This window comes from Leptonychotes weddellii, chromosome 4 (assembly GCF_054177405.1).
Source record: "Leptonychotes weddellii isolate Sample4059 chromosome 4, ASM5417740v2, whole genome shotgun sequence".
Lineage (NCBI taxonomy): Eukaryota > Metazoa > Chordata > Mammalia > Carnivora > Phocidae > Leptonychotes > Leptonychotes weddellii.
The window spans coordinates 21949225-21974029 of NC_138372.1; the positions used below are offsets into that span (position 1 = coordinate 21949225).

The 24805-nt window shown below is 58.8% G+C and overlaps 1 protein-coding gene across 5 annotated transcripts in view; it reads right to left on the reverse strand.

Annotated features, from left to right (window-relative positions):
• The window catches only part of COL16A1 (collagen type XVI alpha 1 chain), a 44496-nt gene extending 20104 nt beyond the window's left edge, over positions 1-24392 (reverse strand). For 3 of the 5 annotated variants that reach the window (XR_014144771.1, XM_081817958.1, XM_081817957.1), the window contains exons 1-43: positions 24165-24391; positions 22486-22586; positions 20450-20524; positions 20223-20340; positions 19173-19296; positions 18594-18860; positions 17898-17978; positions 17606-17731; positions 16782-16835; positions 16446-16472; positions 15843-15878; positions 14789-14815; positions 13695-13757; positions 13378-13419; positions 13208-13252; positions 13071-13106; positions 12629-12691; positions 12225-12269; positions 12044-12139; positions 11827-11865; positions 11161-11205; positions 10957-10992; positions 10706-10816; positions 10263-10298; positions 10001-10036; positions 9807-9917; positions 9423-9467; positions 7450-7485; positions 7244-7288; positions 6806-6937; positions 5847-5882; positions 5561-5668; positions 5123-5245; positions 4962-5015; positions 4709-4750; positions 4333-4368; positions 4185-4238; positions 3943-4011; positions 2014-2067; positions 1898-1924; positions 1083-1142; positions 851-898; positions 665-718 (exon numbers count right to left, since the gene is read on the reverse strand). Coding sequence is in view for 4 of the 5 variants with exons in the window: in XM_081817958.1 (XP_081674084.1) it covers positions 665-718; positions 851-898; positions 1083-1142; positions 1898-1924; positions 2014-2067; positions 3943-4011; positions 4185-4238; positions 4333-4368; positions 4709-4750; positions 4962-5015; positions 5123-5245; positions 5561-5668; positions 5847-5882; positions 6806-6937; positions 7244-7288; positions 7450-7485; positions 9423-9467; positions 9807-9917; positions 10001-10036; positions 10263-10298; positions 10706-10816; positions 10957-10992; positions 11161-11205; positions 11827-11865; positions 12044-12139; positions 12225-12269; positions 12629-12691; positions 13071-13106; positions 13208-13252; positions 13378-13419; positions 13695-13757; positions 14789-14815; positions 15843-15878; positions 16446-16472; positions 16782-16835; positions 17606-17731; positions 17898-17978; positions 18594-18860; positions 19173-19296; positions 20223-20340; positions 20450-20524; positions 22486-22558 (2835 nt within the window). In the remaining variant the exon portion in view is untranslated. Of the gene's footprint in view, positions 1-664; positions 719-850; positions 899-1082; positions 1143-1897; positions 1925-2013; positions 2068-3942; positions 4012-4184; positions 4239-4332; positions 4369-4708; positions 4751-4961; positions 5016-5122; positions 5246-5560; positions 5669-5846; positions 5883-6805; positions 6938-7243; positions 7289-7449; positions 7486-9422; positions 9468-9806; positions 9918-10000; positions 10037-10262; positions 10299-10705; positions 10817-10956; positions 10993-11160; positions 11206-11826; positions 11866-12043; positions 12140-12224; positions 12270-12628; positions 12692-13070; positions 13107-13207; positions 13253-13377; positions 13420-13694; positions 13758-14788; positions 14816-15842; positions 15879-16445; positions 16473-16781; positions 16836-17605; positions 17732-17897; positions 17979-18593; positions 18861-19172; positions 19297-20222; positions 20341-20449; positions 20525-22485; positions 22587-24164 lie in introns of all 5 variants that reach the window. The other 2 variants (XM_081817960.1, XM_081817959.1) reach the window with 2 other exon arrangements.
• Between the last annotated feature and the right edge of the window lie 413 nt (positions 24393-24805).

Here is a 24805-nt window from a genome sequence, read left to right on the forward strand (position 1 = left end):
AGCACCTGGCAGAGCGGGGGGCAAAGTCAGGCTGGTGGGCTCCGGAATGCACTCTCTCAGCACAGGGCCACACGGACCTCCACCCCCACGGCTCTCCCCTCACTGTCCCTGGCCTCCCTGTTATCCCCCCAACTGTCGGGCACAGTCCCACCCCCGGGGCTTTGCACCTGCTGCTTTCACTGTCAGGAATGCTCTCCCTCGTGGGCTTACTCACTCATTTCCTCTAAGTCTGGATTCTTTCTAACGCTCTTCTCGAACATCTTCCTTGCCCTCCTCCCACTTTCTGACCCCACGCCCTGCTTTATCTTCCTCCTTCCTCCTTGCATGAATGAATGTTGCACGCTGCTCCAAAACAGGGCAGCGCCATGCCAGTGTAAGGGATTGTTTGATCCAGATCCTGGGTTCCTGACCAAGGCCTGACCTTAGCCTGAGCTTGGCCCGGGTGTCAGTAGGGTGCCTGGGCCGGCACACAGCAGGGCATTCCTCAAGAAAGGGCTGGGACTGCCCACGGCCTGCCCTAAGGGATCAATGGGCGCCCCCCCCCCCGCCATGTCGCTCTGGAGAGCAGGAACCTAGAGGAGTGAGGACGGCACGCATAGGTGTTGGGTGGAGGCACAGCCCGCCACCCTGCCTCCCAGACTCCCATTCTCTCCTCCCCCTTTACCTGTAGCCCGGGCATTCCAGGAGGGCCAGGTGGTCCGGGAACACCTGGGGGACCCTGAGGGAGAGGAGAAGTAATCAGACCCCAAAGAAAGCTCTGTCCCACCGCTGGGGGCGGCAGCATTAGGGTGGGCAAGCCATGGGGCGCTGGCGGACAAGTGGAGAGACAGAGGAGACAAGCGACACACACCTGAGGGCCCGGCTGCCAGGAGCTGCCCATCCAAAGTCCCGGAGCACCCTGGGTGGGAGTGGGGGTCGCAAAAGAAGGGAGAGGTTATAGGCAACGTCCACACCAAGCGCAGGGCTGCGTGAGGAGGCAGCTGGCTGGGGCGCAAAGTCCTGCGGGGGCCCGCGCATCTTGAGCCAACGCAGGAAGCCAGGCCTCTCCCCCGGCTGGGGGGAGGGCTCTCAGAGCCACTTACCGGCATGCCAGAGAAGATGGGGTCCCCTCGAGAGGGGCAGGAACACTCCCCTGGCTCACCCTGAAAAGACAAGAGCTCTTGTCAGAGGGGGGCGAGGATGGAGGACCTTCTGGAAGCCAACATCTGGGAGGCAGCAAGGGCTGTAGGATGGAGAGGCCAGGGTTTAAATCCAGGACCCGCCTCTTACAAATGTGCCCTTGGGCAACCGGTTCAACCCCTCGAGTCTCAGTGTCCTCATCTGTAAAATGAGGGTAATAGCACCAAATGCATAGACCATCAGGAGGGTCGACTGGATGAACGTACACAGAGTCCCTGCCACATGGGAAGCCCTTATGCCCCCAAGGGCTGGATGTTGCTGCTATTCCTGTCGGTTTGGGTTCAGCGTCTCCTGCCGCACAGGTGTTCTGCCTCCCAAACGCTCGAGGCTTGGCCGCTGCCGTCCCACTCCCCTTGGCCTGGCCCAGTCCCCCACCTCTCTGCCCTCTCACCACTGGTCCTCTCCAACTTAGCGCCTGCCCCAGCCTCTAACTCAGGCCCATCTGCAAATGCAGCTGCCCCCATGGGGCCCTTGGGGCTCTCTGGGTCGCCTGGGATCCTGGTTGTGCCCTGGGCCAGCAACCAGGTGAAGTGAGAAGTGTTCGGGGCCCCTGCTTCCTGGAACCAGGGGGCTGGCGGTAGCAAGGAGACCAGGATGACTCCTCAGCTTCTGTCCTCCAGTCCAGAGCCACCACTGCATGTATAGGTTCCCCTGGGGGCGGGGCTCCTGGGGCGGTTAATTTCCCCCCCAGTATTGGCCACAGGGCCTTGGGACTCACCTTCACTCCCTGAGGTCCCTTTTCACCCTGCAGGGAAGAAACACAGTGAGGTGAGTAGATAGGGGTGTGGAGGCAAGACACCATAGCTTCCTGCTGTCCTGAGACGCTGTACTCACCGGCATCCCTCTGGCTCCTGGAGGTCCGGTTTGTCCTTGCTGCCCATCTGGGCCCTGAGGGGAGAGAGCCCAGGGTCAGCGGCAAGCCTGGACTGCAGCCAGCCGTGTGGCCCACGTGCAGGGGAGGGTGATAGGACAAGCAGAAGCCTGTGTCCCAGTGTCCCTGTCCTCGAGGAGGGGACTCTGGCACAGGAGACAAGGAGCGGAGGAAGCAGGAAGACTGGCACTTCCCGCGCGCCTTCTGGGTGTCGGACACTGGGCCAAGCACCTGTCAGACGACGCTGAGTGGGATCGCCCTCCCAGCCCTGCAGGACGGCACTGTTCTGTTTGACAGGTGAGGAAACTCAGGCTTAAGGAAATTTCGTAACAGACCCCCCATTATGACTGCACCAGCTACAGGTGGCCCGAGGCGCCTGCTCTCTCCCGGTCTGTCCCTTTCATGCTTGACACACATTCTATCACAAAGGTTATCTCAGATGACTTAGCAGGAGATAGGAAATTTCTGCTCTTATTTTCTCACCGAGGATTTGGAGACTCTGAAAGGCTGTCACTTGCCTGGGATCACACCACTAGCACTGTGTGTGGGGCTGAGACTGGAAAGCCTCCTGGATGGGGTTGGGCCTGAGGGAAGAAAGTCTGGAGAAGTCCGCCGGGCTGCACAATGGCATTCTGATGGCCGCCTTTCTGTGGGCTCTGCCACCTTCACACTAGGGACTCGAAACTCCATGAGGACCAGGACCGCCTTTGCCTTTAACCTCTGCCTTTCCCCTCGGGCTCCCTGGGACAGGCCGGGACCCTGATAGTCCAGCTCCAGTGGGCCGTACAGACTGGCAGTGTGGACGTAGGCAGGGCGCTGGCCCTTCTGGGCTTCCCCATGCACCCTCGGGAGGACTCTGTCAGTGATTGCCAAACTGGAACCGTAAAGACAGAAAAGGATCCGTAGGGATCCGTAAAGATAGAAAAGGTCTCTTTCACTGGGCTCTTTTCCACATTACCAAAAGCCCAAGAAAAATTACACATTTGCCCACAACCCAGCATGGCACAGGCCGGCTGAAAGGTAGCATTTCTTTGATTTTGGCTAGAATTATACCATCTTGTAAAATTCTAGTGGGTTCGTGTGGAGCAGAAGCTATTATACAGGTATTTGATGAATGAAAATGAGGAAATGCACTTATTATTACTTAATCTCTGCGATTTGTTCAATAGACACATCTTTTAAAGCATGGGACTCATTGGTGGGATAGTCATAAAGAGAGGTCTTTGAGGGTAATGAGGTTGGAAGTATTGCTGGTCTAGAGAGATCTGTGCTGTCCAGTAGGGCAGCCCATAGCCACATGTGCTTATTTAAATTTAAATTAATTAAAATTAAATGAAATTTACAGTTTAGCTCCTGAGTTACACTGGCCACAGTTCGGGTGCTCAATAACCATATGTGGCTCGGGCAGAGGAGAAGAGAACATCATTATGGATAGTTCGATGGGGCAGCACTCATTTAGAAGATCCCCCAAGGCCTGAGATTTGAAGTGGGGGTGGGTGAGTTCACATACGTGCTTTGAGTCAGATAGACCTGGGTTCAAGTTCTGACTCTGCCGCCTCAGTCTCTGGCCTTCAGCTTTCCTCATCTATGAAACAGGGACAATAAGAGCCATTCCCTTACAGGGCTATTGGGAGGTTTAGGCGGATCTCTGTGGGTCTAGAGCTTAGCACCAGGCTCAGCAGTCACTGCTCCCAAAATGGTGGTGATCAGTAACGTCATTAGTCAGGTGCCCCTGTCCAGACAGTGTGGTCTTCTTTCTCGGAGGCTGGGCTTCTCTCCTCCCATCCCCCATTCTGCCAGGCCCCAGCGGGGTCAGCCCTGTGCCCTCTTCCCAGCAGTAAGAGCCTTGGCCCCAGCAAGCCTCCAGCACAGAGCGCAGAGAGGACCCTTACCGGAGGCCCAGAGACACTGGCACCAGGGGGCCCCATAGGCCCAGCAGCTCCTTTCAGTCCCGGAGACCCCTGGGGAAGAGAAGACACGGAGGCTACCAGGGGCAATCAGGCAGGTGGGATGCATCAGACCAGGTCTTGGGTGGCCCTGTGGTGGGCATGTCACAGGTCCCCTGTCCCCTGTCCCCTGAGCCAGGGCACTCCAAAGCACCACAGGGCCGGTGCCTGACGAGGCAGAGACTCACCTTGACGCCCTTCTCTCCAACGGGTCCAGGTGGTCCCCGAGGTCCTGGAAGTCCCTGCAGATGGAAGCATAGCTAGTTAACCCTTATCCTAAAGCGGCCCCTTCCCACCCACCGCCCCCAGCCTCCTCTAGGCCCAAAGCAGACGTACCTGAATGCCAGGCAAACCCTGGACTCCAGGTTCCCCCTGCAAGTCAGAAAATACAGACTGGGCCACAGCTGCCCAAGCCAACCTGTCCCACTGGCATACCTGGTCTGGGGTGGGGTATATACCAGCCGAAACTCGAGAGAGCTCCCCAGGAAGACTGTGAGGGTGAGAGAGGCTGGGGGCCAAGGCAAGGTCCTCTACAGAAGTAATGGCAGGCTAGGGCTGCTGACCAATTCCTTACCCCAGAGCTGTGCCCTTGAGCATTGGAAGGCAGGCAGAGCTCTGTAGTTTTGGGGATGGATAGGAGTGGGCAGCTGGCTAATGGAAGTGTTGGGAGGGCTGGGGGAGCAGGTAGGCAAAGGTAAGGCTAAAAACTCACCTGGGGCCCTTGGACTCCCTTTCCTGGAGGCCCAGGCTCTCCCTGAAGAGGCAGAGGGACAATCCTTGGCTTGAGATTCCCCGCTCACCCTTAAAACCCCCTTCCCCAGCCTCTTCCCCTTAATCTTCTTACTTCCACCTTCTCCCTACTCTGTAGCCCATCTTCCCCACTCCAGGCCCTATGCCCCCATGTATCTGCCCACTCCTACCCTCATTACACACCTGCAGCCCAGGTTCCCCATACGCACACATACCTGGATGCCCTTCAGTCCTGGGGGCCCTTGAACTCCAGGTAGACCAGGCCGGCCCTAAAAGATACAAGTGGCCCATGGGTCCCACAGGGGAAAGGGTGTAGGTGGAAGAAAAGGCAAAGCTCAGGCAGGGAAAGCCCAGAGGGCAGGCAGCCAGAACTCACCGGTTTACCAGGCCGGCCCACGCCTTCTGGGCCCGGCTCTCCTTTGGGGCCCGGCTTCCCAGGCAGTCCCGCCGCGTTCATCACTGCCTCCTGCAGGCTGGGGCAGGCAGCGCAGCCATCACCCTGGTCAGAGATGGGCACAGCCAGGAGCCCTGAGCCAGGGCTGACAGCGGGGCCAGGAGGAGGCCTCGGAAAGGGAGTCCCTGTGCCCCTCTAAGAGCTCTGCCCCTCCACTGCCCCCACCTCAGTCTGGGAAATCAAGACAGCCCCTGACACCCTTTGCTCTTCTCCCTGCCGTGGAGAAGACCTGAGGCGTCCCCACCCAGTGACTCTGGTATCCTGTAAGGCTCACAGCCTGACTCTGCCGTCCTTCACCTCATTAACTCTCAGCCTGATTTCTTTTGGTCCATGCAACAAAATGCCCTCTGCCCGACTGACCTTTTCTCCTTTCGGGCCCAGGGGGCCCCGAACCCCAGGCTCTCCCGACAGTCCCGGCTGCCCCGTGGTGCCTGGCACTCCAGGATCTCCAGGATTGCCAGCATCACCCTGTAAGGAGTAGGGGTCAAGGAGGGCAGACCCAGCCCTGGGAACTAAAGGCACTCGGAGCCCTTCGCTGGGGCTGGGGGCTGCACAGGGAGTGGAGAGAGGGCACAGGGCAATCAGGAAAACGAGGTGGAAAGCTCATCAGACAGGTGGTGCCCACCCATGCCCACAAGGTTCTCACCTTCTGCCCCTTCGGTCCACGCTCTCCAGCCTTGCCCTGGGGAGGAAGCATTTCTAGCACCCATTCACTCGCAGCGGACACCCCTAAGTGTCCGGCACGGTGTTAGACCCAGGGAATACAGCAGTATGCAAAACAGACCACAATCCCTGCTCTCGTTCTAGGGAAGCGATACTGTATAGATACGGAGAAGAGACGAGCAAGTTACTTAACCTCTCTGTGACTCGGTTTCCTTATGCATCAACGGGGATGATAAAAATGGCACTGGGGGCGCGCCTGGGTGGCTCAGATGGTTAAGCGTCTGCCTTCGGCTCAGGTCATGATCCCAGGGTCCTGGGATCGAGTCCCGCATCAGGCTCCCTGCTAGGCGGGGAGCCTGCTTCTCCCTCTGCCTCTGCCTCTCTCTCTCTCTCTGTCTATCTGACTCTCATGAATAAATAAATAAAACATTAAAAAAAAAAATGGCACTGGCCTCTACCCTGCAGCGTCCCTGTGAGGCTAGACGCGCCGGGCCGTGGGAAGCAGCGCGCGGCACAGAGCGAGCCCCGTGCCCACGCTCGCCGCTCTCAGTGAAGCGGTAACAATAATGGGCCCGTGGCAGCCTTCGCTTCCTGGATGCCTATTGCGGCCGGCGGGGTGCTTCACGCACAGCACCCCGAGGCTTTCCAACAACGCCACGTGGAGGAAACAGAGACATGGAGAGGAAAAATAACTTGCTCGAGTCAAAGAGTGAGTAAAAAGGCAGCACTGGAGTTTGAAGCCAGGCCCGTCTGGTCCCAAGTTGGTGCTCTGTGCGCCCTGCCCGGAGGAAGGGCTGAGGCCCCTGAGGCCAAGCTCCTCTGGGGACAGAAGCACTGATGCTTCCACACCCTCCCACCTACTCCCCGCTGTCCAGGGAGCCAAGCGACCCAGGCAGGGGTCCCCCCACCCCGAGCCCTGCCTGCAACAACGCAGGAACCCACCTGTTTTCCCGGCAAGCTGAAGCCTGGAGGCCCAGGCTCTCCTTTCTCTCCAGGAGGGCCAGGCAAGGTCACCGTGTAGCTGTCCCCATCCTGAGGCCTGGACAGGGCTGGGCATGGCTCACAAGGCTCCCCCTGCCAAGCAAGGACACAGGGTCGGGGTTGGGGGGGGATCCCAGGTCAGGCTTGGGATCTGGGGTCTGGGGAATCGAGCTGGCCCTGACACAGCACCTATGCTGGGCGAGGGATATCTCAGGAGAGATTGTGGGAGGACAGGTAAGAATTGAAGGTGGGGGCGATGTCATTAAGGTCTTGAACGCCATGCTAAGGAGCAAGATGTTACCCTCAGGCAGTGGGGAGCCTCGACGGGCTGGAATTAGAGCAAATGTGTGCTGAGGAAGTTCACCCTGGCTGCAGCATGGAGAACGTCCCCAGACTCACCTTCTCTCCTTTGATGCCTGTGGGTCCCACTGGCCCTCGTGGGCCCTGTGTGATTTAAAAAAAAAAAAAAAGCAAGACATGTGTGAGGCCCGGCACCTGCCTGCCTGGGCTATGCTGGGCACAGTCTGGGTCTGTTGCCCCCCCACCCCACCCCCCCGCCGGCAGCAGGCAGCACTTCCCACGTTTCCTCCCCAGAGCACACTCACCTGCTGGCCGGCTGGCCCTGCCTCCCCAAAATTCCCCTGGAGCAAAGCAGAGAACATAGGGTCAAAATGAGGCAGCATGACAGGTGCTGGGTCAGTCCCAAACCACAAACCACAAAAGTAGCCACCTGTGAGGACTTCTAGACTGACCACCCCTCTCATGTCCTGCCTAGGGAAACTGAGGCCCAGAGAGGGAAGGGGATTTCCCCCAAGGTTCCCAGGAGGGTCTGTGGCAGGTTCCTGCCCCCGGCCTCACGTCACAGAATCCCAGCCCCACACTCAGCCTTCACCCAGCACACAAAGATCATTCATTCATTCATCCGACAGCTATTCGGTGGACGTCTGCACAGCGTGCAGGGCCAAGGTGCTGGTCGGATGCAGTGAGCAGCACATAAACACCTTGTGGAGTTTACACACTTGTGGGGACAACCAGAACTTTATGAAGTCATAGCAGGTGTAAACCGGGATGAGTGCCACAAAGGGAACAGGCAGGGAGATGAGACGGGGGAGGCCGCTTTGGACAGGGGGTCAGAGAATTGTTGAGCACGATTATTATCAGAAAGGCGAGAATCAGGCCAGCCAGCAAAAGCAGTGGGGGGAGAGTAGAGAAGAACGTGCTAGAAGGTGGGCGCCACAAGTTCAGAATCTAAGAGGTGGGAGTGGCCTTGACACAGTCCCGAGTGGAAGGAGGCCACACATCTAAAGCCCGAGAACCGGGGAGAGGAGAGCCAGCAGACAGGCAGGCAGGGGCTGGTCGTCCGGGGTCTCATCAGGCGTAGCAGGATGTTGCTACGGAGTCAGTGGTGAAGGATTTTAAGCAGGGAAATAATGAAACCCGAGTTCTTTTTACAAGGGCACGTCGTGTTAGCTGCCGGCCGACAAACGGGCCACGGACGGGCTGTGGTGGCTCGTGGAGGGGGGGGGTAGTGGGGCACCACAGAGATGCCGTTGGTGGAAGGTCAGATGGAGGCGAGGGTGTGGGGCAGGCGGGGATCTGGGAGGCTGCAGGTTTGGGGCCGGAGGAGCTGGGGACATGCCATGTACTGAGACAGGGCGTCCCGGCACTCGGAGGTGGGGGTACAAAAGCTTCGTCAGAGAAATGCCAGGGGTGGTGTGCTTGACAGAGCGGGGTCTGGACATACATTGCGGCGGTGTTTGTCACCCCTGAACACTCGGCCACGCACAGAAGCCCACGTGTGAGAAGTGCCATCATTTGTCTCAGCCGCAGTCATAAATACAAATGGGAACATGGGCACCGAAATCGAGTGACCCGGCCGAGTGACAAACATTACAGCCTCTGGAGCCAGATTCCTAGGCTCAGATCCCGGTCCCATACCCAAATGGCCATGTGACCTTGGGGAACTGACTTGGCCCTCCCTGCCTCCAATTCTTCATCCGTAAATCGAGAATAATGGAGTAGCTCCCCCATCAGCTTTTAGGAGGGTGAAACAAGTTAATACATGCCCGAGCACTTGAAACAGTGCCCGGCACATGGTAAGTGGTCAAGGAGAGTTAAGTATGGTTATTTTTGGGGCGCCTGGGTGGCTCAGTCAGTTAAGCGACTGCCTTCGGCTCAGGTCATGATCCTGGAGTCCCGGGATCGAGTCCCGCATCGGGCTCCCTGCTCGGCGGGGGGGCTGCTTCTCCCTCTGACCCTCCCCCCTCTCATGTGCTCTCTCTCATTCTCTCTCTCAAATAAATAAATAAAATCTTTAAAAAAAAATATGGTTATTTTATTAAAAGGTCATCTTACATGTGCCTAATTGTCTTAGATGATCAATAAAATAAAAGTACAACACCAAGGAATTCTCTTGGAGAGCACGAGGACCCTCACAAGTAAGTCCGTTGACTCCCATCTGCAAAGCACTGATGAATTTTTTTTCACTGTGGATTTGATCTCTCGTCTGTCTCATCCCTATTTCCTGCCTCCCTGCCCAGAAAGCCCTGGTGTCCCTGACAGCTAACTCAGATCTCACCTTCTCTCCTTTCAGCCCTGCTGGCCCTGGAGCCCCAACTTTCCCCTAAAAGACAACAAGTCACAATTAGAGACTCCTCCGCTCCCCGCCCACCCCCCCCAAGACTCCATGGTCCCAGCTTCCACCCAGAAAGAGAAGCCAGCTTGGAATTACAAATGCCATGACTGCAGGTAGCTAGGCAGTTACTTCTGTTATACAGAGGGAGCCCCCAGGGCAAGCAGCCTGGGGCAGTGTAGGGATGGAGGGGGAAAGGAGGCTGCAGGTCTGGGACACCTGCTTCGGGGCCTCCTTCCTGGTCTCTGCCTTGAGACTCCGAGCCAGAGGAGCCAGGGAGGCCACCGGGGTGGTAAAGATGGGCTGGACTGAGCCGGGCTAGTCACTCACCGGGAGGCCAGGCAAACCGAAGCCAGGGGGGCCCACATCTCCTTTGGCCCCTGTGGACGGCCCAAGATGCTGGGCCCCTACAGCTAAGCTGCAGGACAAGCAGGAGTCCCCCTGGAGAAGGAAGAGAAAGAATTGGAAAGCTCCCAGCAGTTGGGGGGGAGGGGCGGGCAGCAAGGGGACCAGTGTTCCCTTACCTTCTCTCCTTTGGGGCCTTGGATGCCAGGGTCTCCCTACAGGGAGAAAAGGTTTATGGGCTGAGACTGGGCCTGTTGGGGCACCCCAAACTTCCTAACCATATGTGAGGACAGCAATGTTACACACCACAAACCCTTCAAATACCCAGGGGTCCTATGGGGTTCAAGGTCAGCACCCAGAGCCAGGGCTCATCAACCCATGTAATAGATGGGGGAAATCAGGCCAGGTTAAGCTACCCTACTAGAAAGTTCCTGTACCTACCCGATCACCTTTCCATCCAACAGCTCCCAGGCCCTCCTGAAAGAAAGTGTGGGTGAGGGAGTGGAGTGGGATGGGGAGTCGAGCCAGGATCCTAACCCAGCCCTGCCCACTCCTTTCCTCCACCCCCAACCAACACCCAATCCCAGGAGGAAGGCACAGCCTCACTCACTATAAGGGCTGCCTCCACCCCAGCTTGCCCAAAAGGCATCTTGGAGCCTCCTCAAGAACCCTAGGAGGTAGCCATGGAGACCTGGGTGACCTTCTAGCCCAGCCCTAAACTCTATGGTTCAGCCCCCGTCCCATCTAGAGCCAGGACCCTCGGCCCACAATCTCTCTATGGCCGAGAGAAGTAGCCAGTCCTTCTGTCAAGTACCCAACTCCTTTCCAGGATCACATTCCCAGGTCTTTTGTGGAGCCCCTCAGTGGCCACCCTGGGCACTCACCTTGGCTGGTGCAGGATCACCTGGCTCCCCCTTGGGTCCTGGCTTTCCAGGGAGCCCCACGAAGTTCTGGAAGCCTTCAGGCAGCGTTGGGCACACTTCACAGGGGTCACCCTACAGCAGAAGGGAGAGACCATGAGTGGACCAACAAGGGGTCTCCTAGAGAAGGTCCAGCACCGCTGATGCTCAGTGTCACCTTCAGAGAAGGGCTCCCACTCCCACCCCATCCTGGTGCAACCCAGCCTGGATCTCACCTTCTCTCCCTTCAGCCCCGGCACCCCTGGTTTCCCCTGTTGGAGAAGAAGCAGTGAACGTTAGTGGTTAGTGCCAGCCAGAGGGACTGGTATGCCAAGGGAGGGCCCCAGGACCTAGCCACCCCCTCCCTGGAGGCCTTGGTAGAGCAGCTCTGGGCATGGTGGGCGGCAGCCCCCCTCCCCCTCCAGACTGGGCTTACTTACAGGTTTCCCACCAGGACCTTCCTTTCCTGGTACCCCCGAGCTGCCCTGTGGTCAGAAGAAGGGTTAAGGGGGAGGCTCTTGGCCACAGCCTCAGACCATTCACCCCATCCCCATCAGTCCCTTCTCTGGATTGGCAGCACGATCTCAGCCAAATCTCCCATCTCCTCCTGGCCGGCTTGGTCAGCAAGCACCCCCCGCCTGCTGTCCGGCCTTCTCCACATCTAACCCAAGCCCTTCTGCTTGCAAAAGGGGACGAATATGAGGCCTCTGTGTACCCCTTCCCAGTGCAGCGGGTCGAGAGGAATCCGGGTGACCCCAGAGGAACCATAGCAGACAAGACAGTCAGACATTTCCAGGGCTTTCTGCTCATCAAGGCATAAGACCCTAAAATGAGCTTGGGCCCTCCAGGTGTGGCCTTTCTGGTCATGACTAGACTTAGGCTTACCTGTCCCCATGCCTGGAACCCAAGCCAGGGCTCCCATGTTGGCAAGCACTGGGATGGGGACACTCCCCAGGGAGGGGCCTGGCTGAGCTGAGCCAGCCTCCTCAGCTGAATGCCTGGCTCCTTCCCCCCATGCATACCTGCTGCCCTGGGTCCCCTTCTCTCTCCGTCCATCATGCAGGGAATCCGCCCCCCCAAGGGCCCACACTCCTGCCTGTGCTTACCTTGTCTCCCTTAGGACCTGGTGGGCCGCCTGGGTCCCCCTGAGGGTGGGAACAGCATCAGGTAGAGGCTTCCCAGGGGCCCCACATCACGGTGAGACCTACCGGAGCCCCTTCCCCCCAACCAGGACCCCCAGGACCGAGGCTTATCTCCCCAGCCCTGGCAGGCAGGAGAAGGGTCTCTGAGGAAAGAACAACAGGAGGGGCCAGGAGTACTCACCGGGGTCCCAGGAAGTCCTATCCCAGGGGGCCCAGGGAGGCCAGGGCGCCCAGGCTCTCCTGCCAGCCCCTCAGGCCCAACAAAGCCAGGGTCTCCCTGGCACAGACATAAGGTGGGTGTGAGAGAGCTGCCGCCTCAGCCCTACCGCCCACCCTCCATCCCACAGACACCCACAACTCACCTTCTGCCCTTTGGGCCCCATGACGCAGATCTCCCCTGGCCGGCCCTGTGGGGTCGTGGAAGGTAAAAGAAAAGCCTGAGGCCTGGCACCTCCCTGGGGCAGCAGCAAACTGCCCACCCTCAGTGCCCCTCCCCAAAGCCAGACTCCACCCCTGTGCCCCGAGGTCATCAGGTGTCACCATCAGGGCATTAGAGGCCAGGGGCTCTTAGGCTGGGAGCCAGGGGGCCTGGATTCAGATTCTTTTCTGTCCCCTCCTTGCTCTGCTTCCTGGGGCCCAGCCTCCCCCTCCCTGGGTTTCTGTCCTCCCATCTGAGCGAAGCTAGCAGGTTGGACTCTGCTGGTTAATTCCAGCATTGCACCGAGGACCACGGGGTTGTGGTGAGGAAGGGTCCCAAGCACCGTACATCGCGGCCTGGCCTTCCCGGCGAGCCCTTGACGCCTCCGTCCCCCTTCTCGCCTTTCTGGCCCTGGGGAAGGAAAAGGTAAAGGGACTGGGGTTGAAAGAAGGGGCTGGAAGAACCAAAGCAGCTCTATCGGGAGGTCAGACAACTGCTTTCTAGACCCCCAGTTTCTGCCTCCCCTGAGACTGAAAGGCTTCCGTCACTCCAGGAAGGTGGACAACAGAAGGAACCTCCGAGCCTGCCAGGCCTCTCTCAGGGAGTCGGTGGCATTTCCCTCTGGGTCTGGTGGGAATCTGGACCGGGCAGGGTGACTGGGAGGGACGGAGGGTCTTCCGTGGGGACGGGGCCCTCCATCCTCCAAGAAGATTTTAGACATCTACTTCCTCAAGTCTGAAGAGCCCAGAGACCTCCCTGGCACCTGCCCCTCCAAATCCAGGCCCATTACCTTCTGGCCTGTAGAGCCCGGAAGTCCTGAGGGTCCCTGAGATAAGGGTGGGGGGACACAACAGAAGGGGTGAGGAAAGGAGGGAGAGGCTGGGCCAGGACCCCACTGCCCTGCCCTAACCCTGGTCCCACACTCACCAAAGCTCCTGACTCCCCCTTCTCTCCCTTCAGGCCTTCTGCACACTGAGCAGGGAGAGAAGGTGTTGAGATGGTCCCAGGGTCACCTCATGGGCTGCCAAGGGCACAGCCCCTTCCCCAGGGGCTGACCCCATATTGGCCTGGAAGTAGGCCTTGCCTCCAGGTCTTACCTGAAGTGGGGCATCCGGGGAGATTCGGACACAGTCACTGCCCTAAGGGGAGGGAACGAGGGATCAGGGTGGGACCCTGTTTTGAGAAGGATAGGCTCAAGAGTCCCACAGTCCCACTGGTCATCTTCTAGGTACCCCTAAAAAATAGAGGCTGCCATTTACTAACTCCTAGGAAGACCCTACCCATCATCCCCCATGTGGGCCAGGCTGCAGGGGTTTGGCTGAGCGGATGGGATGGTTCACATGTCAGCCCGCCCCCCCCCCCCGGGGGGCACAGCTTGGCAGGGCCCTGCAGTGGGCCCGGCTGGGGCACTTACCCGGGCTCCCTTCTCTCCCTTGGGGCCTGATGGGCCAGGCAGGCCTCGCTCACCTTTCCCTCCCTGTGGACGAGATCAAAACGGGGGCTGGGACCAGGGGGAGCACATGGGAGACCTGAGGAAGGTCTCCCCAGTCTGTCTTCTTTACCTATCCCCTACGCACGGGTGTGTAAATGAGCACAGCCTGCCCCAACCCCCAACCATGCACACAGCATATGGATTCCATATGCATTCATCCATATGGCCCTCCCACCCCAAGAGGCTATATTTGGCAAATCTGTAGTCTCACAAAGACGGTACTTTCCCCACACCCCTATCAAAGCACGCGAGCTCACACGCAGCTCACCCAGGGGCACATGGACACGTGTGCACGGATACACACATGTGGGACGACAGAACCCATGTTGGTGAGTGTTAGGCTGCCTTAGTTCAAATCCTGCCTCACCACTTAGGGCAAGTCATGTCAACTCTCTGAGACTTAGTGTCTTCATCAATAAAATGGGACCTCAGGGGGGTGTGGCGAGGAAGAGATGGGACATGAAGGCAGGCCCAGGAGCTGTGTTACGTACTCTCGGGCACGCACAAGCACACAGTCCCACATTTACACGCGTGCCGCCCGCCCCGTCACTCACAGGCTCGGTGGTCCTGTCGGGCCCACCGGGACAAGGGCTCATGCCCCCCACCCCAGGGGGCCACACACATGTGAACATGTGTCCCAGGAGGCACACAGCCAGACCCCCACACAATCACTCCGACACCCCCCGTCCCACACGGTGGGCACAGCTGGCTCTCGGGTTTTTCTGAAATAAAATGAGAGTATCCGGCCTGCAGGATGCTTGAGGGGCGGGAAGGTGATAGATGTGCAACAGGAGGCCCAAAGCCTGATGCACAGTAGGACTCAGAAAAGGGGCGCTCTTAACACCCTTCGACACACACAACCCCCAACTGTCTCCAACACACACCCCTAGTCACCCCCCACACATACAGAGCTGGGTAGCCCTGATAGAAACACACAGCCATGGGGCTACATGCTGTGGGACAGGCTGGGACTGCCAAAGAGGGAAAGACTGTCCTGTTCTCCATCTTGGACTCACCTTGGGTCCAGAGGGACCAATTGTGACCTGGGAGGCAAAGAGAGCATTATATCTCAGAGATGGAGAAAAAAACAAGGGCACAGAGAAGGCAAGCAATTAAGCCAGGGCCACACAGCATGGTGGCAAGACCAACAGCCTGAATCCAAGACCCCCAGCGGACCAACAGCTCTGCCTCCAGGGCCACCCAGCATGCTGACTTCATATCCTGAGGCTGTCAGACTTGCAGAGGGGTCTAACCTATCTTCTCTAAACTGCCTGGCTTTAGCTAGCTCCACCCGCTGGTTGTTAGGATTACAGGGCTGCTCAGTTGCCATGGTAACTCCTGCATAACTGGGGACCATCAGCTTTACCAGATTTGGTGGGGGGCTAGATGGAAAGAGGGCCAGGCAGCAGAGGGGGTACTTCCTGTGTCCCCCAAGGTCAGGGGGCTTGGAGCTGAGGGCACCCGGGGTTGTGCCCTTTATGAACTAACATGGCATGTCAGTTCAGAAAGTCAGGCTATGGGAAAGTAGTGACTTCCGCTGCCCGCGGAAGAGGCACATTTGGGTACTAGCTGTGCTCGCACCGAGCCCTCTCCCTTGTCCTTCTGGACCCCCAAAGGGAGGCCAGACCGGGGCCAGCTAGCCAGAGAGGCATAGGAGGGGAAGTCCTGAGCCAACATGGGTTGGGGGCCAGTGCTGGGCTGTGTTACCCTGAGTCAGCCTTCCCCTTCTCAAGGCCTCCAAGGTGATATGGGAAGCTTTCAAACAGAGCAGCCCCGAGTCCTTGTGGGTAGTGAAAAGCTGGGATCAGCAACCAAGGTTCTGGTCCCACCAGCCACCACCCTGTCCCCATTCCACCCTGGATCGCAATACATTGCCCGGATCACAAGGCATGAGGCTTCCTTCCATGCAGCCCGTGGTGGGGATAGGGTGGGAGTCAAGCCCAGCTCTGGGGGATGTGCAGGGAGGGAGTGTGATAAGAACACAAAGGCCCACTTGTCCTTAACCAGGAAGCCAACTAGCCCACTCCCCGCCCCCGCCCACCCCACCCTGCACACCCTCTATTCACTCACATTGCTTTCCTGGGCACCATGGACACAGGGTGGGCACTGCAAGGGAAGAATGGGCCAGGAGGTCAGTTCTGAGAGCCTGGGACCAGCCCTCCCCACCCCATTACCCCTGCATACACACAGCAAGCACACAGAACGTCATGTGTGTCCTGAGTGAAGTCCAAGGGAGCAGGAAGATAGGAATCCTACCAAACAAGCCTCATCCCTCAACTCCCAGCAACCCAGTGCCAACCCATTCCTCACGTGAGGAAACTGAAGCCCAGAGAGGCAGAGCAGTGGGATCTGGGTCACGCAGCATGTGGGGGCAGAGTGAGGCCCAGGATCTGCGGTCCCACAGCCAAGGCCTGGATTCTTCCCATGATGCCCGTAGCCATTTGCTGCCAACTCAGCAGGAGTATCCAGGACTAACACCCCCCACCCACCCACCCACCCAAGGAGAGGCAGCAGGCAGACCGGGCCCAGCGTTGAGCCCTGGAGGAATGCTGGGAGCTGCGTAGTCATCCCAAACCCCCGTGCGCGGGCTCCGTTGCCACAAAGCCTGTCCAAAGGGTCCATGTTGGCATCCCTCAACCAAGCTCTTTTTGCCAGTCTAGATGGGAGGCTTACCTCGTCGGCTGCTGTCTCCTGACGGGCCTGGGAAGAGGGAGGGCATGGTAATGGGCAGGAAGCAGAGGCTTCGAAGCCCTGCTTCCAATACTCCTACCCAAGAACCATCAGGAGCGGGTGCCCTACGCCGTGCCAGGTACTGTCTGTCTTGCCCCCATTCATCCCTCCTTCTCAGAGCTGGCACCTTTACCTCCTAAGCTCTGTCCAGGAGTGGGGCGGGGGGAAGAGTGTGGGAGAACAGTGGCTTACTCAAGGGGTCTACAGAGGGCACAGAGAGCAGACCGAGGACACCGTGAACTCCGCCCCCTGTCCCCCCCCACCCCCCGCCATCTCTACCTTTGTTTCCCTCTCTGCCTTCTGGCTGATGCTTCCTGTCAGCTGGGCATCCACCTGGGCAGACGGAGTAAAAAAGGAACTCTTGAAGAGGGGGCAGTGCAGGGGCCCACGCTGGAAAGGGGGACCCAGTTAGGGGCATGGGCTCAGGTACCCCCTCAGCTGGCACCTCCCAAGGCATTGAAAGCCTGCTCAGGCCCCTGGCACTCCCCCAGGCCTCCCTCCTTTCCCCCCACCCACGTGATGTCGGAGAAAACAAGACCATGAATCAATGGGATCCTGTGTTCCTGCAGCCAAAGGTTGGGCACGATGCCCAGCGGGCAGGGAGGCTGCCCATCCTGGGGGTGGGGCAAAGGGAGGAACTGGGCTTCCCTGTCACCCTAAAGAACCTGAGAGTGGGTAGGGCAGCTGGCCATGGTGCTGGGTGTAGGACCAGCCTATGGGTCGGTTAGTACGGGTTGGTACGGGCTGGGCCCGGGAGAGCGAGCAAGCCCGGAGGGAACCAGTGTGGCCTGGCCTCTGACCCCAGGTACCCCTGTCCCGGACTGCCTTTGAGTGCAAACCTGGCCCTGACCTGACCAAAGGGGTCTGGCGTGACATCAGTGAGGGGCTGGGTGGTGCCGGAGCGAGATGGGCATGTCTCTCAATGCCAACAGGCAGGTAGACACACCCAGTGGGTTCTCGCCTCTCTGAATCCTACAGTGGTGGTCCATAGACAGGTGGAGCTTCCAGTGCCTTCCCTACCCCAGGCACAACTGACCCTGGTGGGAGACCTCAGTCCCACTTGTACCTACCTGTGCTCATGTCTACCTGCCCTGCCCACCCACCTTGCTGTTTTGAGGCTCCTCCAGGCAGAAGCAGCGGGTGTAGACCTTGCCTTCAGTCTGTGGATTGATCTCGATGAGCTCATTGCTCTGGGTGTCCCGGCGGGCCTTGGAGGTCTCTGGGGGACACTGTCCGGAGTGGGGGAAGGCCTGGGGTCAGTACAGAAGGCAGACCCCCCCCACCCAATCATCCTAAGATCTCAGTGCATCCCCATCCTGGCCACCCACCTCCGCACACTATGCCCCTGGGAAGTGTCCCAAACCTTCCCAGCTGGGCCGGAGCTGGGCCACTCACCCCTCCTGGTAAGATCTCACAGCATCCCTCCTCCAACACAAGCTCTGCGTCACAGTAGATATGTGCCTGCTGAAGGTCAAACTGCAGGGGGTACGATACACAAGTCAGTTTCCCACTTCATTTGATCAAACAGCTCAGTGTCCTGGCTGCCCGGGAGGCCCCGAGATGGCTCCGCCCCAGGATCTGCCCTCAGAGGGTTTCCAGTCTCACCTGGGGAGACCATCAGGAGTATAGCTGTCACCAAAAGCGAAACAGAGCTGCGCATGCAGGAAAGAGAGGAGGGAGAAAAGTTCACTTTGGCCCAGAGGAACAGGGGCAGAGGACGTTCCATTTCAGCTGGGCCTTGAAGGACCAGTAGCTACTCTGCAGATGGGTGTGCATTCCAGGTGGAGGCGACAGCATAGTCAAAGGTGAGCAGGCGGGAAAGTAGCAGGTGAGTGGACGACGAGGAAGGAATTGACCGGAGTAAGCCGTACAGAGAGATGTAAAGGAGGAAGACACCGTAGACATTTCTAGGGACCAGATCATGAAGGGCCTTGAATGCCAGGTTGATATGCATATGCTGCATCTGGAGGGCAGTGGGGAACCCCAAGAGGAGTCTGAGCAAGGGAAGGACCTGGTCAGAGACAGATTCCAGGGAGCGCACTCAGAGTCTCGGAACGTGGGAGCACAGGCAGCACCCCACCCAGCACTCACCGAGACGGGTTTCCCCTGCTCAGCATCCAAGCCCAGAAAGACGTGGCCCACGGGCTGCAGGGGTCGCCGGGGCCCCAGAGGCTGAGAGGAGGCTGAGGTGCAGTCCACATGCACGGAGGCCACGCGTTCAGCCACACTCAGCCCCAACTTGTGCCAGCGCAGGTCAAAGAGCTGGGGCACTGGGAAGATGCAGGACACAAAGTCGCCATCTTGGCCCCGGGCCCGGAGCTCCAGGCTCTGCTCTCGGCTGTTGACTTCCAGGGAAATCTGTGTGGCATTGGGGAAGGAACGAGACAGAGAATCAGAGCCCCACAGGCTCAGTGTGGCAAAGCTCTCAAGGTCATTTCACAGGAGGAGGGACTGAAGCCCAGAAAGAGTCAGAAGCTGGTAGGGCCACAGAGCAGTCCACCCTGAAGGAAGGGGATAGGAGCTGCCAGGGGTGGGGTAGCCTCGAGGGTGGGCGCCGGGGATGGGGCAGAGAGGCCCCAGAATTTACAGGCTGGGACAGAGGTTGGGCTGGACTGGTACTGCTCGATGCCTCAAGGGCCACGGGGGGCGGGGGAGGGGGGTCCAGCTCACCTGTGGGTACCCATCTCCGTCGGTCACTTGAAATAGATACCACGTGCTCTGATGGGTGTGTTTCTTCAACAAGAGTGTCAGCACCAGGACAAACTCATCGGGGAGGCCCCGAGGGAATACTCGTCTGGGGGCAGAGCAGGGAGGGATCCCTGAGGCTCAGGTGAGAGACCACCTGCTGCCCACCCTGGGCCCTCAGGACTGCCGAGCCCACGCGGGACTCACACAGGCCCACACCTTCAAACCGACACATACATATGCACGTCCATCCGCTCTATCGACATTAATCGAGAGCCTACTATGTGCCAGGTGGGTCCGGCTGCTGGGGGCGGCAGTGATGAAAACACAGAGAAGGTTCCCGCCCTCGTGGAGCCTTCAAGTCTAATGGGGGAGTGGTAGGACCCTAAACAAAGGTAGGACCCTAAACAAAGAATCCCCAGGATGACTATGTCACTATTTCAAGATAACTGTGGGTAAGTTCTTCTGAGGAATCCAGGATAACCAGGACTTGGGTGGGAGAAGAGGTGCTGGCAAAAGATAAAAAGCATTCAGCGTGACTGGAGCCGCAAGTAAGAGGAACATTTTGGAAGGTGAGGGTGGAGAGGGAAGCAGGGGCCAGGCCCCCTGGGACTGTGGGAGTTTGAACTTCACCCACAGGCACATGTGGGTGTGTGCATGCATGCGCGCGCGCACACACACACACACACACACACAGGCACACATACCCACATACACATACCCACACACACATACATACACACACACACACACACACACACGACTCTTGCCAGGTTCCCACCCCCATCCTGGGGTCTCCACAGTGTCTGTAGGATATAGACCTGTCCCCCGACTGCTAGCCAGAGGTAGGGGAGGGACAGAGGGTGTGTGTGCCACGCATCTCCTCTGTGCCTACCCTGCAAGCCCCACGGGCGGAAACCAGGTTGACTCCCGGCAACAGGTGTGATAAAATGACCCACGGGTGCCCCTGAGTTTAGGCCCCATGTCCAGAGTTGCTGGGGAGTATTAATGCCCAGTTCACACTGGGGCCTTTACCGCACTGGCTGGGTGAGCGGGGCTGCCCCCAGTCGAAGGATGAGAGGCCCCTTGGGGTTGCGGATCTTCTTAATGGCAGATGTTTTCATGAGGCTGAGTCGATGGATGAGGTTAAAGCCTTTGGGGGAGACACCAGATGAAGAGCTCAGCTGGGCAGGTGAGGAGGGGGTAATAGCCACTTTAGGAAGATGGGAGAGAGGGGACAGCAGAATGAGATGGGCACTCACCGGTCACATTGGTCGATAAATGGCTTCTGTGTTCCAACCTGAGTCCTTCCTCTTGTAAAGGTGGGCATTGCTCGCCTGGAAGAGAATTGGCAGTGGGCCAGTCAGTGGACTCTGGCTGAAGAGTCCAGGCTCTTGGGGAACCTGGAGAGAAGCAAGTTTTTGTACCCCATTCTGGACCTTTAACCGGGCCCAGCCTTGGGGCTGCTTTTACCTCTTGCCTTCTGACCCTGGCTGCCCTGGGAGCCAGGAGGACCCCCAGTATACAGATGGGAAGACAGAGGCCCAGAGACTGAGGCTGGGCCCAAGGCCATGAAGTGAGTTCACAGCAGAGCAGGACCAGAACTCCTGGAATCCAAATTCCCCCAGGATACCAAGTCAGGCGGCAGGTGAGCAAGAGAAAGAGCAAAAGAAACTCTGGGCAGCCCTAGAACTCAGATGGGGTAGAGAGCGGGATATATACCGGTGCTCCCTCCTGCACATACACCCTAGCAGGGGGCAGGGGGCACCTCGGGGTAAAGAAAGTCACATTATGCACGCTTGTGTTATATGCAAGCACCTGAGCATGTCTGCACACGTGTGAGTTACAGATGCCCACGCCACTGGGAATGCCACGTGCAGCTGGTACACGTGTTCTCTGCCGTGGGAGGGGCTTACTTCCTACATCTAAAGCAGAAAAGCAGACCAGACACAAGTCCGAGCCAACAGAATGACTTTTCACCTGAATAACTACCTTATGAAACAAACAGTAAGAAGAGACTGAGGACCTGAAGGGACCACAAGCTCAAGGGAACCACCAGGACCTTGGGGCTCCAGACAGGGTATATTAAGTGGGTGAAGGCTCCTAGAGAAGGATAGCTTAATTATGGTCTCCAAAACCCTGAAGGGACAGACAGGCAGCTGTGGGCTTGCCTCCTCTTAGGGTTGACTGAGCAAAATGTCAGGAAAGATGCTACAACAGGAGATAAAGGCCAGACTCACAAAGGCCTTCCCATCGCTGCAGGTGGGATAGCTGGGACAGGACAATGGATACAGCTCCTAGAAGCTGGGCATTGGACTCCCTGACTGCCTAGCTGGAAGAAGGAATCCTGGATCCCTAAGCCCAGTCACCCCACCGAAGTCTCCCTCCCCCAGGTCTGGCCAGAATGACTATCACTGTCTTCGGCATCAGCAGCAGCAATGGGTGACTCACCCCTTGGCAATGGGCCCAGATTCCTTACAGATGTTGAAATTCTCTGCCCCAGCCCCCAGGGGACCTGGTGAGGGAGAGAGCAAGGCACACGCACATACATGCAGAAACACATATATACACACACAACCTTCAGGCAGTCACATGCACCCTGGCTGCACACCCCTCTCACATCTGCACCTTGCTTTTTCTGCCCCCCTCGGCTCGATTTGGGTTCTAGGAGTTCTATTTCTGCTCAGCTGGGCAGCTAAGCTACGAAGCCCAGAGGGCACCCATCAGGGCAGGGCAAGTTGCCCGGTCAACTTCCTCTGGCTTTGGGCCCTGGAAAGCTGCACCCTCTGTCCCATCCAGCGTCTGGGCCTCGAGGTGGGCCCTTTATCCGGGATCCAGGGCCAGCTGTGGAGGAGGAGGAGCACGTGGGCTGGAGGATGGATTCTCCACCATGGAAAGGATTGGAAGGGCTTGGGCCTCTTTCAAGATGCAGCTTCCTTCTTCAGGGACAGACCTCACTGGCCCCGGCCAGCACTGTGTGCACAGGATGGGTTCATATGCCGGGGGTGGGGGTGGGGGTGGGGGGAGGCTTGTTCGCTCACACACAGAGACACAGGAATAGGCGCAGAGACACTCTGTGATGCAGAAAGGCTCCGGGACAGACAGACATGCAGACAGAAGCACACAGACACTCTGGCTCACACTGTACCAACACCCCAGGCCACGCTGAGCCCACCCTCCGACTCTCCATAAATGCCCGCGTGACCCAGGCACATGGTCACACCTGTACCTCAGCCCCCAGCATCTCAGGGAGCCCGTCACAGGCCGATGGCACCCCGATCCTCATGTGGCACCTCACCTGTATCTGCCCCCCGGCTGCACACGGCCCAGAGACTGAGCAGCCACAGGCCAGGAACCCAAGATGCCCACATCCTGGTCCAGAGAGGTCAGCCCCAGCACCTGAAAACCACAGAGACCGGGAAGGTGGCTTCCTGAGCTCACACGGCATGATACATGGGCAAGTAGCAGCCGGCCCCTGGGGCCCAGGCCCTAGTACTGGGGTGGCAGGAGGGCTGGCCAGGCATCAATCCCTCTCAGAGGCCTGACCACAGGCCTTGGGCTAGGATTTGGGCCAGGGTGATATTCAAAATATTTAACCACCGGTATGGCATGGGCACCGACCCGCCAGAGCAGAATGCTGGCTGGAGCATTCTGGGTCCAGGCAGCATTGGATGGCGCCAGTGGATAGTTGCTGGGTTAAGGAGAGATCTAGAGGGTCCTAGAAGGCCAGGTGAATTGGGATAGTCAGGGGGCTTGAGACAGAGACTATTTACCAAGACACTTAGAAGTATCTCGATATTTTATCAACCTGTGTAGCACTGTATTGCTATATACTAGCCTGGTACCTGGCCAGCTGCACCCAGCTCAGCCAGGCAGTCCTGCCAGGCACCCACAAGGTCAGGGGCTGAGTCTCGTGGCAGGCATCACAGAGTTGTGTGCAGGCCAAGGAAATTTCCCCCATGGGTACAGTGGGTGGGAGAGCAGGTCACCGGGCTCAGGACCTCGTTGCCAACCTCTCCCTCTGATGGATGCTCGTCTTTTAGTTTTATTAAACCCTGATGGATGGGCCCAGATAAATCAATGCAGGCTCAGCAAGCGGCCAGCAGACCCATACATCATCCGGCCTCCCCTGAGACAGGCAGCTCGCACGTGCACACACAGAGTCATTCATGTGTCAGCATGACACACGCAGATACACGGGCACATATCCACACAGACACATTTGTGCCAGCGCGTGCATACACACCTACCTGCACACAGACTCACTCACAGAGACACATGTTCACCGATCTACCCAGACATACCAGTTTGCACATACACACGTGCACATAGCCAGCCTATGACTACCCCTCCAGTAGGCCCTCCTGTCGGGAAGTTCTTATGCAAGTCTGACCTCATTCCCCCCAGCTGTTACGGAATTCTATTTCCCTTCCTTCGGTCCTGAATAGGGAGTGAGTGCAGGAAGGACCCCTCACCTCAATATAGTTGGAGATAGAACCCTGATCCCCTTCTTCCTGGGGCAGAACTGTTCCTCCACCCCACTCACCCTCCTTCCTAGTGGTGGGCACATCCCATCACTCAAAACCCTATCCTGGCCTCCCCATCCTGCCAGCGGAAGGGCTGCCAACTGTGGGAGGCAATGTGAACGCATGTGGAGGTGGGAATATCGGTGTGCTTGTCCTCTTCCTGCTCCTCATCTCCAGCCTCCACTCCCCAGGCCCCAGCCAGAGCAGGGGCTGCAGGGATAGCAGAGAAGCTTCCAACGATGTGATCCCATCCTAATACAAAGGCGCAGATTTGGGGGCAGGGAGAGCAGAACGGGGATGGAGTTTAGAGCTCTCCTATAGAGAAGGCGACTGAGGTCCAGAGGCGGGACGCCACTTGGCCCAAGTCACACAGCAAGGTGGAGGCAGAAGAGGCGCTTCAGCGCAGAGCCCCGAGGCAGCCCACTCCACCCCCCGACACGCACACACTTACCGTGGCTGGGGATCCCCCACCTCACTAATCCAGGCAGCCCAGGGCAGCCAGTCAGCCAGGGTGAGGGCGGCCTGGGTTCCTCAGGCCCGCGGGGAGGTCCTCGATCACTTCCGACGGCCCGAAACCCCGGCTTCCCAGGTCGCTGGCTCCGGGGGCTGAACGCTGCCCCGCGAGCGAGCGCGCGCCTGTCTGCCGGGGACCGCCGGCCACTCCGGGTGGGGGAAGAGGGGCGGTTCCAGGGGGCTGGGGACGTGCCAGGGCGGCTAATGGAACACAGCTGGACCCGCCCGCCGAGCGGGAGGCGGGAGGCGGGAGGGAGGGCCGGGAGGGGGCTCCGGCGGTGGCAGAGGCGGCTGGCGGGACGCACGGCCCCGCTCCCGGCCTGGCCCCGCGCCCGCGCCCGCCCCGCCCGCTTCCCCGCCAGGTGAGCTCTGCAGCGAGGGGCGGGTCCCTGCGTGCCCGGAGCGGCCCTGCGAGGGGGCTCGGCAGCCGGCGGCGGCCGCGGAGGGGGCGGGGGGGGGGGGAGGCCGGCCCTTTAAGGGCCCGGCCGGCCGGAGCGTGAAGGGCCTCCCCGGTGCCACCCCCTTCCCCTCTCCTGGCTGGGCCTCCAGAAGCCTGGGGAGGGCGGGCGGGGGGTTGCA